Genomic DNA, 13,096 nt, shown 5'->3' on the forward strand with positions numbered 1-13,096 from the left:
TTTTTTTGTATAATGGTAACTTAAGTATTAAACAGCTGTTTGTGGTACTCCCTGTACTAAAAGTGTTTTGCTTTTAGCTTTTGGCAGTGCAGATTGACTCAGTGTCTTTGCCATTTTAGGCTGACCATTAGGTGAGCTAGTGACGAAACCTTCTGATCTCATATCTTTTAATGAGACATTAGAATTGCTACGTAACGAGGGTGTAGAACTGAATTTTCTGTTATGTGCTAAACGTTCTTGTAGTCTCGTTTCATTTTGACGCGGTATTCGGGCCTTTTCTGGTACATCACGATATTCGTATATGTTTTCTTTAGATGAACGTGTTAAATTCTCGATTCCCTCGGAGTGCTCATCGTCTCGTACCATCAGGATGTCTCCGCTATAGTAGTGATCAGATTGTCTGTGGAGAAAATAATGCAAAAGAATACTGTACACTATATACAGAAAAAATGTATATCTATAATTGTAAGTAAAAATTAAATTAATATTTTATTATTTAGTACGAACTATGCCCATTTTTCTTGTAAATATAAAAATGCATACGCATATGTGCAACTAAATAAATCTAAGTAAAAGTTAAGTTAATAATTTAATCACTTATTTTATTATTCAGCCTTGCCCATTTTTTATGTGAATTATATAATAAATATATACAAACATGTGCAACTAATAAAGCAATATGTGACAGGCATATTGTATAAAGTTATGCCTAAAGTATCTTCTATAAATACCTGCACGTATCCTAGCAGCCTTCGTTTTGCTAATTGTAAGCAGGAATAGAATTAATTAGCAATTTATATTCAGAATGGTTATGTAAAAAGTAAGACAAAGAAACCGTATCCCGCAAGGACTGTGTCTATAAACCAGAACCAGTTTTTGCATGCGCTACTGTTCGGTACAGCAGGTGCTACCGAATGAAGCCGTAGTCACATGGATTTGGTTCTGTTTACCTTTTCTTACCTTTTGGCGTTACGCCAAAGCATACAGCACACCACAGAAAGTACAAGTAGCAGCAGGCACGCCGTCGACATCGACCAAAATGCGATTTGCAATGGCTGTTTAGGTTCCCACCAATACTGTCATAAAAATTATAAGTAAGAACAATTGACATAATTCAATAAAGCATATATACTATATTACAAACGTCTTACTTCCGTAACGGGAGGATAAGTAGGGACAAGGTAACCAATAACAGTCGGCAAATACATGGACCAGAATGCGCTCTCGGTTTGACGATAGTTTACTTGAATGGAGCTATTGAATGTTGTATTGATATTGAGATATCGCAATTGTCCATAACGTGCGGGATCAAAATGCAATCCCAAGATTTGCGAAGGCGTTGGGTTTCTAGGTTGAAATTTTAAATAATTATTGCATTTTTTCACTTTATCATACAAATAAACAAATCAGCATTATCAGATACGTACCCATATTTTGCAAAATTAGAATATGCCATCATGAAAAAGTGACTCATATTACGATCACTATCAGTCCACATTATTCGTTTTAATCTCCATTTTTGTGGGAAAAATTCTGTGTTAATAATATCTTATTAGTAGATAGTATGCAATAAATTAAAGATACATGTATATGACAAAAGAACATACCAACGTCCATAAACGGTGCTCCTGTCAGCCACAAAAGCTCGGTATCATGAGGTACCCTAGCCCATTCTAGTAAATAAAATGATTCTATCGAGGTATTTAAGACATAGAGATACGTCGGTACGTGTCTTTCTACCAATAATTTTGCTATTTTGTCGTATGGTGCAACATAATGAAAGTCTGATAAGAGCTGAAAATAATAATAATTAAGTCAATAAATTTACATAAAATTTAGTTCGATATTTTCACATCATTTACATTTATATACTGATCACGTATGTGTGTAACATTCATTGGATCCGGCCAATATGTATACATATATTTTATTGCCTCGTAAATGCCTTGTGGATTTAGGGTATAGTTATATCGAAGAACTAATTCCCAAATCTTTTGATCGAATACCTCAGGAGTTATTGTGTATTGATTTCTTGCTAATGTATGATTATTTTCTGTAAAATAAATATTATGGAAGGTAATTTACGAGGTCATATTGAATAATTCAATTGAATAATATAAATAATAAACTTAGTAATAGCAGTAAAATATTCGAAGTAAAAATATGGCTTTCCTTTTAAAAGACAATCGACACAAACATCCTTTTATTTTTCTTAGCATGAATAACAAAGACAAAAACTTGTGTTGACTGTGTTTTCTAAAAGAAAAACAGTCTAACATAGTTAGATAAACATAAATAAGATAATAGATAACATACTTATAATAAATGCTGCTTCTTGAGTTGTGACACCAGCCATATAAGCCAAATCTTTCCTATATTTGTGAGCTTTAATACTTTCTTCTGGCGTTTCTGTAAAAAAGCGCCAGTCGGATGCTCTCCAATCTTCATACCAATCATCTTGAGGTATTGTAAAATTGACATCCAGCACGGGTGCCCATGGGAACATTCCGACGTGTGGTTTTAATTCAGAATTACCTAACTCAAGGAAACTACGTCCGTCTTTTAAGCATTGTACCAATTTCCAACTACTCTCTATACTACAACCGAGCATTTCTGCATATACTCGAGATGTATTTTGTGCTCGGTATTTGTCTACTATCACCGCCCAATCAGCTAGAGCTGAACCCGATTGCGCTATTACTTTTGATACCATCTGTCGAGTTCTACAATAAGATAAAATAAGTTTAATGCACAATTGGTTCGTAAAATGTATATACTTAAATGTCAAATCCAATTACTTTGGTGCAACCATTAATAATCCCGCACTCGCTGCTCCAGCACCTGGTCCAAACAGTGTTATAGAGTCAGGATCTCCGTTAAAGCTAACTATATTGTCATAGACCCATCGCAATGCCATAGCTTGATCAAGAATTCCATAGTTTCCAGGGCTATTCTCATCTCCAGTACTCAGAAACCCTAGAAATATAATGGGAAAAATTAACATTTTACTAATTAATATATAACACTTTTTTTTCATACATATACCTTATGTATGAAAAGTAGTGTACTTACCAAGAGCTCCAAGGCGATAATTAATTGATACTACTACGACATCATAGAAGGCAGCTAGTATATGAGCTGGAAACAAATTACTCGCCCCATGACTAAATTCGCCACCATGTATGTAAAACATCACTGGATATCTATTTGCTAACCCGTAGCCAATCTACATATACAAACATAATTTTATTACTTAATAGACTCATTAATTTTATTTTCTTTGGATACAGCATACTTACAGAAGGTGTAAATATGTTTAGATACAAGCAATCTTCATCAACGTCTCGGACACCTTTTGTTGCACCAGTATATTCACTAGGCTGAGGACAAGCTGGTCCCCAATCAATGGCTTGTAAAAGTTGCCACCCTCTAACAGAAAAATAAATTATTTGTTGTAAAAGACAATATTATAAAGTTTACTTGCGTTTATAGTTCGATAAATTCGGCGCGCAGTTCGGAAAAGACTACAAATATGGCATATATGCAAATACATATATAATATATTTAGTGATTCAAGATTTGAATTATTTAAAGCATTAAAGATCTAGCTTCGACCGTATAGGCTTTATATTGCTAATATTGGCTACGTTTATACCGTGCGCTTAGTCCGCGACCTATACGATAGGTGTCTTTAATATACAATTGTTTAATATATAAGATAAACAAGGATATCTATTGCATAGGCCGCGGCCTAAATGCATGGTGTAAACATAGCCTATGATTGTGTTTTCACACCAAATGGTCTAAAATAATATTGTTAATATTATAAAGCATTAGAAACAGTAAAAAATATTTTGTAAAAGATTTTATATTAACCTGGGAGGTCTGGGAGGTTTGAAACGACCTTCTTTAGTAGGTGGCATAGCATAAGGAATACCCAGAAATACATTAACATCTTTTGTGACTCTTTCAACTGCCATATTCCAAGGTCTGTGTCTTGCAAATGGATCGTCATATAATTGGACTTTAAATCCTTGAATTTGACCATAATTTGTATTCACAAGTATGTCTCTGGTTTTTATAAAAAGTTTTGAATCTGCTCTTTCTTTTCCTTGAAGATCTTCGCGCCAACCAGCTAGTATTCCTGGCAATGGAAGTCTTTCTGTGGTCTGTTTTAATATAATATATAGTGTTTATTGAATCTATTTTCAAATTTTATATATATTTTAGAACATAGCTAATAAATAAATAAATTTTTTCTGAGGAATTACTATATTTATTAAAAAAATAATTCTTATGTAATTGCATCTCTTTGCAATTCAATCTAGAATTTGAAATACAAAGTACAAATAAATAACGAATCTTAATTAATAATACAATCATTGATAAGTATAAATAATATTTATTATTTTAGTTAACAATCTGTATAATTTAAAAGCAACAAAAAATAACATTAGTTAACAAATAGTTTCTAAAAAATCATTTTTATGATTTAAATTAATATTTATAATAAAATATGCATGTAATAAACACTTCAATCAAGTGTCTTCACGATTTATATAATTTGTGATTAATCATTACAGCGTGAATTAAATGTATTAATCTGGAGCAAAATGTAAACAAGCAAAATGTATTATTTAAACATCTTAAAATCGTCATATGTTTATGTGGTTTCACCAGTAGGAATTTTTTTACTTACGCCGTAAATAAATCGATCCTCGGGTGCTCTCGTGGGTCCTCTGTAACCGGGCTCCAGGTAGCTAGGTTGATATCCATACCCATACCGTCTACCGTTGTAGAAGAAGGTCTTGTCTTGCGGCACGTATACGCCGTCACGATTATAGTAGCGGCTGCCAGGCGATATATCCTATAAAAACATTAGATTTATAAAGTACCGCAAACGTCTCCATTTTCAAATTTATGCATTCGTATATACGTACTTTATTTGGAAAAATGAAATCGTCAAGTATGTAAATAAATGTTTTTTAATTGCAATTAATTTATTTATGAATGTTATCATATTGACGCAACATTTCAGAAATCAATTGGGGTACTTTATAAATCTAATGATTTTACCTGAGCGAGCGCGACGACGCTCGTGAGCAGCAGGTACAGGTAACAGCGGACGACGCCGTACGCGCGTCCTCCACGCGCGTTGTCCATGTTTCGCGTGCGAGAGCACGCGAAGTTGCTCACGCGGTCGCGCAGGTGTGGCCTGAATGGACCTGAAAGTCGCGCGTGTATACTACGTCACGTCACGTCCGAACGTCACGCCGATTCGCTCTCCTCGCCAACTTCGCGGTAAACGAGAAATAAACGAAAGCGAAAGTTTCTCCTTCTCAAACTGAACTTATCTGCTTATCAATGAACAAGGTGTAGATCGATAAGCGTCGCTACACCAATTACCGACGAATTGGAACGCGTCGATGGATCCCCGCTGAAGTTAGGTGTGTGTCAATTGTAGTATTGTTATTCGTATCACATGGGCGAGGAATTCTCACGAGAGCGAAGCATTCGCGTCTTGGGTCTCGGCGCGTCGTCTCGTCGTTGCGAAACGTTCACTTTGTTCGCCTTCTTCTCTCCGAGAGCGTTCCAGCGTTCCTGCACCAAGTATCAACCAGCCAACACCCTATCGAAGGCCTCCTTGTCACGCTCGCGCCGCGGTGACTCGCGTGGCACTTCAGATGGCTTCGCTGCGCTCGCCGTACCGCGTACGCGCCTCCGTGGTGCCCTTCTCCCCGTCCACCGTCTCTTCCACCAGTCGATAAATGCGAAATGTCACGATTGGTGCCACGGGAAGCCCAAAGGTGGGGGTGGGATTGTTAAACGCAGTTTGAAAGCGAAAGGCAACGTGCCGTGCACTCGTACTAGATGACTGGAAATTAAAACGTGTTATCGCTTCGTCATCAAGAATTTCCGTCATTGAAGTTACGTCGGCTTCCGTGATAGTGGATTTAGCGTTACATACGTAGTAAATACAAGTATGATATGTATAAGCGTTTAGTAATAGACACGTTTGATAAATGTAGCGATATATTTCTCTTATTGAAAAATAAAATGATTTTCGTTCTGTCATAACTTTATTGAATATCATCTTATTTTGCAATTTTTGGAATTCGATAACAAATATCTCGGGTGGTGGTACTCCTTTTTTCCTAAACATCAAATAAAAATTAAAGTGGCATACAAATTAACTGAAATCTACGGTTTTATCGCTTTTGTTTTCCTTCTCTCAAATCCTGTTTCTTATCTATTGCAGCTCGAAAACTGTTCAGATAAAGTCGTCCGGTCCCGAATACAAAACGTTGCCACAGGCGATCATTGTCAGAGATTAAAAAAAAAACTTTAAATTAAGAAGCGCCATAACGGTCAGAATGTTAAGATATTGAACTATTGTAAATTCATTTAAATGAATTAATTTCAGAAATGATAATTGCGTGCCGATATGGTTGTCGGACTTTCAACGCAATCAAATCTGAAAATATTAATAATCCCCCCAAATGTTCCAACTTAAAAACTGTAATTATGTTTAACATTAGCGGTCTTTCAATCTTATTATTAAAAAAAAAAACGTCTCGTGTTTTTATCATGTTAGATTTAATACGTTGATTGCCATTGTACAATTAAGTATAATTTTCTTCTCAACGTTAATTTTATATTAGCATGTTATTTTAATATGTCACTTATATCCATTTCTAATGTAGATTAACTTTAATCTCAGTTTAATTTACTCCTTATTCTGTTTTAATTTTTATAGGCCGGTATTCATAATCAGTTTTTATTTTAAAAACCGTCTTAAGTAATATGAAGATATTATATAAATACGGCTCTCTGATTAGTTCATGACATTTTAAAACTGTACATAAAATAATCTTAAATATAAGAATCGACTATATGTGAATACCAGCCTTAGAACTCGAAAAAAATAAAAAGTAAATTAAACCAAGATAAAATTAAGCTTACATTGTAAAACCGGATATTATTTATTATATATTTTTTTCATCACAATAAAATTATATTTTTCTCTTCAAAAAATCGAATCAGTGAATAACTGGCCTTCATCTACAAATCGCCAGTTATTACACTGAAAAAAAAGATTGGCTGCTGCAGCAAATTAGATGGTTAAATATGGCATAGCATTTTTAATTGGTTGCAACAGCCAATTTTTGGTTGTGTTAGCCTATTGAAATCCTATACTGACATTGCGGATAGGCTAAAGCCATGTATACATCTAGCGAACGAACACCGAACGAACAGCAAACACAAAATTCGGTACAATCAAGAAAAAGAATAAACTGTTCACAAACACAAACACAAACATCCGAACATTCGCATTCGGTGTTCGTTCGCTAGATGTATACGCGGCTTAACGCAATCAAAAATTGGCTGCTGCAGCCAATTAAAAATGCTATGCCATATTTAACCATCTAATTTGCTGCAGCAGTCAATCTTTTTTTTCAGTGTATGTGTTAATTCACATTTACAAGTCAACATATTAAATTACGGACGTGGGACGAAAATTTACTGCGCGCAACATTTAACATTAAAAGTGTAAGGATATGCAGCCGCACGTATAATTGAAGACGTAATCGCGTTTACAGAAAACGAGACTTACGGACAACGTTTGCACTTTCTTCCTTGAATGAATGGAGATCGTAGCTTTCAGAAGTAATCGCCGCTACCGAGATTAGATGCGTCGATTAACTCATTCGCGATTCACACTTTTCCGTTATCTCGTCGTAAGAGATCGGGATTAGAATCGCCTGCGCGAATACCACGCGCTCGGAGTCGAAGACTCGACGCGAAAAATGTAATACAAGAGACGCTGAGTGCTGGCTCGTGAACACTGTAGTTCGCCGACTGCGACAGATAGAAAAGTAATGGCCAGACCTCAGTGAGCTGTAATAACGCCGTCGCGTGCACATACGTCGCGGCGATGGGCCGCCCACGCACCGAACAGCAGGAGCCTGTTGCGAAATGCGCGATCGAGCGGATGTGTATGATCGCGGAAGAACAGGGGTGTGGACGAAGGGATAGAGTGGATTATTGGGCAAAACCTTTTTGAAGCATTTATACACAGATCCTTTAAAATGACTTACAATTAATTTAAAAAATTAATAATAATAATGCTGTAATATATTAAAAGAGAAAGAGAGAGAGAGAGAGAGGGAGAGAAGCTTGAGAATTATATACATCTACATTATGTTAAATTATATTTAATATCTTTATATTATATATATTGTGTAATATTATATTAATATGATTTTTAATGATACGTTATCTTTATATTAATTGTTAATTATTACTCAAATAAATTAAACCTACAGGTTAGGTCCACAACCTTGCTTTAAGAGGCTCTAAGCCATAAAGCCGTAAGAAATTAACCAACCACAGTCGATTATTTTTCTCGTATTCAACTGTGATTGGTCAATTTCTTAAGGCTTTACGGCTTATGGCCTCTTAAAGCAAGGTTGTGGACCTAGCCTTATAAAATAAATACACGATTTTTTTTACAATTTCACGTATCATTTTCTTCACCGTGAATCAGGTTAAATAGTACCTATAATTATATCGATAAATGTATTTAGGGTTTCAAGATATTTTATTCGTTTTATACAAATTATACATTTTCTCTCTCTCTTTCTCTCATTCATAAATGATTTTGATTGTGAACGTGATAAAAACGTATTGCTATGTTTATGGAGAATATTTTATTGTTCCTGCTTTTTTTTTCTATAGAGAAAGTTGCGGAAATGAATAGAAATTATAGAGGAACAAATGACCTAGCTTAATCCCCCATCCTTCCCTTTTGCACCGCATATTTTAATCTATGCACGCCCTTGTAAAAGAATGCCATCGCGTGAACGGATGTGTTCCGCAATGAATGATTGGTTCGTGGCAGTTTTGCATTTATTAATAATAGTTTTACACACACACATGTTGCGAGATTAGATAATCAAACTTCCATGATGATGATTAATAAATATACGCATAAGTGCACGCATCTACGCTGCATATTTGATTCTTAATATAACTAGATATATAATGCGGGATATTAAGGCCAGAAATAACAAGAAGATGCTCTTTATTATTTTCGCTCGTATTTGTAGACAAGATTCTTGGTCACTCTAACAGTATTTTGACAAAAAATCGCTCGTGTTTTCAAACAAGATTCTAATTCTCATGTTCGCCTGTTATATTCTAGAATATAATTCGTAATCAGCACACTATTATCGTTTCAACGAATTTCAATCACTTCTTGATGCACGCCACATATGTCGTACTCGCACATTCATATCGTATTTTTTAATAAATTTCTTCAATAACTTTCTCTTAGACACTTCTACTCGTTCATTCACTGTCTCATATATTCGTATATATATTTATCATATTTATACTTTTAATACTTTTACGCTATTTAATCCTTCCGTTTGTAAATATGATGTTTGGAAATTAGATAGGTAAGTAATGTGGACTTTACACTGTCAATAATATTGTTATCATTAAATATTGACAATATTGATCATGTGCAGTGTTAGATGTGCAAAAGATACATTTTGTGTATCTATGCTTGTATTTCAAATACATTCGAATTGGAGTATTTGTATCAATAGGTACATACTTTCACATGTATCTATATCTGTGTGTGTGTGTGTGTGTGTGTGTGTCGAGATACATTTTTAAAATATTATATCTTACCCATCACACACATTGATCATGTGTGGTTAATATATATATATATATATAAAATGATAGATTGATGTAGAATACTTACGGATTTCTTTATTCTCAAGCATAATCATTATCGCCTATCACAACGATACTGATGCTCGAGAATCAAAAAATCCAAATCACCATCAATATTATTGTCAGTATTTGTTAGAACTAATAATATTATTGACCGTGTACGATCCATAAAAAAGGCGTGTTAATATTTCCACCAGTATAATTGTACAACTTATGTGCATAAAATTGAGCTCAAATATTATTAATAATACTGATTGAAGTTTATAGAAAAATTGATGCGTGCCTTTACAATCTAATACTGATCAATTTAACACTGGTCAATTTATTGTTGAAAAACAGTAATTAATTACTTATTTGCAGTACTGAAAGCACTAAACAATGCTTTTGATATTTGAAACAAGTAATTAATTGCTGTCTTTCAATATTGGTCAGTACAAGATTTTCGTAAGGAGGGTACCGCAAGCATTTTACTGATTTAATATTGTATTACTAATCGTATTATTGATTGGATAAAGTAGAGTCCACAGAAGAAAACAACGCTAAATACGATGATAAATGTAAAATAAGATATTGAAACATAATAATTATGATAATTATAAATTGTAGTGCTTTCCGTAATATCAATATATTTTTGCTTAAAAAAAATAGAAAAAGATGTAAGATGATAAAGTCATGAAGATAATTGTTCTATTATAATTGATAATAATTACTCGTAGAATTTGTTATTTAGACACAATTTTTTTTGTAACTACAAAAATAAAATAATATTTTAATTAATGTAGTTGAATCTTCGGAAATCCTCTGGAAAGCCTCTATTCTTACGAGCATCGTCACTATTATCTTCATAAAGCTGACACTGTGGACTTGACTTTATTTTCGTTAGAAGAAAAGAATTAGTTCCTACACTGAAAAATAAAATTGGCTGCTGCAGCAAATTAAATGGTAAAATATGGCATAGCATTTTTAATTGGCTGCACCAGCCAATCTTTTTTTTCAGTGTGGTCTTTTTTTTCAACGCTCCAAATTCCACGACTCTTCACGTTGATCAGTAGTGATGGATGCGCGTGATTGGAATAAATTTATTTGCCATAGAGTTCATTATAGTGTTCACCGATGTCGCATCTATTGCCCAGCCTCATTTCATAAAACTGTCAAGTGGCTTTTATAAAATTGCTAATTCGTTTTACTGTAAAATATAGAATGAAAGCTTTTGCAACGTTCCTGAATGAATCATACATGCCGCAACCGCGCGTCTTTATGACTCACGATTTTATCAGCTAAATTAAGTATTAATCGTTTGCCAGTGGACTTGTGTCATGAGCGAAATGTAAGAAAGTGCTAAATGAGAGTGTTAGTTATGTAAAAGTTGTAAGACTTTCAATTATATATATAGTACCGTTAAAGTTCAAAAAAGTTTAGATCGATTCTTTCAAATAGGAAATAAAGTTATATAATAAATAAAATCTAATAAAGTTACATAACAGAATTGATGTTTTTGGAGCCACTAATGGGGTCCCCCCTTTTCTTCGAAGGAAAGTAGAAACTGTAGGAATATTAAAGAACTTGTGTGAATCTTGATTATATAATTAATCACAAAAACTCACAAAAATTATGCAGAGTTTATATTACGTTAATCTCATTATACATACTAATTGATTCTATTGACACAATTTAAATTGAGTTGACATAATCAAGGTGCTTAATAAAATATTCATTATTTTATTCTTCATTATTTTATTCTGAATCCTTTCTTTTATTATATTTAGCAATTAAAATCGCATATTTCGGACCGATATCAATTATTCAATTCTTCAGGAAAATATTCCAAGCACGTATATTCAATTGACTATCGCGATTAAATTTCTATCAAATTTTAAAGTTCAATAATATATAAGATAAGTTGTAAAAATATCGATTACTATTTAAAGTCACATATTACGAGGAAAGCGTTTGAAAGGCAGTAACAATACAAAGTGAATGCCCTTTCGCTCGTCCTACTCTCCCGCGTATAAGTTCTTCAATTTACTGTAATTGGTGAATTTATTACCGTTCCAGGCTCTTCGCTTCTACGTCAGTATAATACCGAGGAAGAGTTAAATAGCTTTAATTACGGCAGCTTATCCTCTCTTAGAGCCGTCAAGCTGGACGTCGTCTTCATTGGAAATGAAACTTGTTAAATGCCAAAGTTAAAATAAGATGATAATAATCAGGCAAACTGTTTTACGAAAATCGTAAGAATAACGCCTCTAAAAAATTTAAAAGACACTAATGTTATATATACTATATATATATATATATAAGTCTAAAGGAATAACCACATCAAGAATAAAATCGAAAAATAAAAAGTAAAAAATAATATTAAGTACATAATATGTACTTAATATTATTTTTTTATATATTATAATTTATTTATATATTATATAAATTTTTGTATTCTATATAATTAAAAATTAATATTTAATTTCTTTAATACGATTATATTATTTATAATTATTGTTTAATGTAAAATACTTTTATATTAAATAAATATAAAAGAATTAATTTAAAAAAGGGCTTTCAAAGAAGACTTCAGTTTGAAAATAGCTTGCGATTAAAGATATTATAAGTATGTGTCACTTAAAATTTTTTTTTAAGCTTTTTTATTAAACCATTTCATTCACGATACTCTCTTTATTATTATTATTATTATTACATTGATGCAGACCCGCGCGAATTTGCATTTCTATATCAGAGTATTGGAACTGGCATAAACCAGTTTATCGTAAATACTTAGTCTTGAGCTTGGTCACAAGACATGAATATCGTGCATCGAATTTACTTTTTTATCAATTGAGCAAATCATTATCAACTTTTATAATCATATCCATGAAAAATCGATGTTGCAGGAAAATGCGATTCTCAAGGTGACTGTTCACGTCCAACATTCGTCCGCGAAGTTGATCTAAATGTATGCCATTATACTCGCTGTTCATGCCTCGTCGCGCGTACATCCCTTTTTTGTGGGAACGTGGACATTACGGATGCTCTTTGAACTCGTGGGAATAAGACCCACCACTGCGTTTCAAGCACATGTGCCCACGTTGGTTTATTTATTAAATTTATTTTTATCATTCGCAGACTCCACATTGACACTCGCGTAAATACGGACGCACGGTTAACGATGCACGCATTTGAGCTTATAAGTACCTTAACTGAAGGTAATACGCGTGGTACTAATTCTAATAGCTTTCATTATAGCACTTCGTTCGCTTTTCCTTCGCTCGCCACTCACTCTTTTGTGTAACCCAAATTCGTCGCTCCACGAGAAAGATAAAAATAGCGCTCGCTTAATAATTATCATGAAGAGATG

General features: G+C 33.5%; 1 protein-coding gene across 3 annotated transcripts; it reads right to left on the minus strand.

Annotated features, from left to right (window-relative positions):
- On the minus strand, nt 1-7,646 carry Gli (carboxyl ester lipase-like protein Gli). 3 transcript variants are annotated; one of them, XM_018448494.1, is made up of 15 exons: nt 7,616-7,646; nt 5,077-5,875; nt 4,700-4,867; nt 3,877-4,169; nt 3,300-3,429; nt 3,073-3,226; nt 2,799-2,976; nt 2,317-2,723; nt 1,863-2,053; nt 1,608-1,794; nt 1,428-1,533; nt 1,152-1,347; nt 961-1,076; nt 732-760; nt 287-400 (listed from the first exon to the last, which is right to left on the minus strand). In XM_018448494.1, exons 2-15 carry the CDS (start codon nt 5,161-5,163, stop codon nt 366-368), a joined length of 2,277 nt encoding a protein of 758 aa, XP_018303996.1. In that variant the 5' UTR covers nt 5,164-5,875; nt 7,616-7,646; the 3' UTR covers nt 287-365. The 3 variants fall into 3 exon arrangements, with proteins under 3 accessions (XP_018303995.1, XP_018303996.1, XP_018303997.1); XM_018448493.1 differs by lacking the exon at nt 732-760 and having other exon boundaries at nt 1-400; XM_018448495.1 differs by lacking the exon at nt 732-760 and having other exon boundaries at nt 328-400; nt 951-1,076.
- Nucleotides 7,647-13,096: the final 5,450 nt, after the last annotated feature.

This window comes from Mycetomoellerius zeteki, unplaced genomic scaffold (genome assembly GCF_001594055.1).
Source record: "Mycetomoellerius zeteki isolate Tzet28-1 unplaced genomic scaffold, Tzet1.0 scaffold221, whole genome shotgun sequence".
NCBI classification, from domain to species: domain Eukaryota; kingdom Metazoa; phylum Arthropoda; class Insecta; order Hymenoptera; family Formicidae; genus Mycetomoellerius; species Mycetomoellerius zeteki.

What these genes read in the sequence shown, in the direction of transcription:
- Gli (XM_018448493.1), bottom strand. Translation starts at nt 5,163, where the DNA reads ATGGACAACGCGCGTGGAGGACGCGCGTACGGCGTCGTCCGCTGTTAC. An exon ending in TTATCGCCTTGGAGCTCTTG is followed by an intron (nt 2,977 to 3,072) that starts GTAAGTACACTA and finishes TTATATTTCTAG; the next exon opens with GGTTTCTGAGTACTGGAGAT. An exon ending in CTTTGGCGTAACGCCAAAAG is followed by an intron (nt 401 to 960) that starts GTAAGAAAAGGT and finishes TTTTCTCCACAG; the next exon opens with ACAATCTGATCACTACTATA.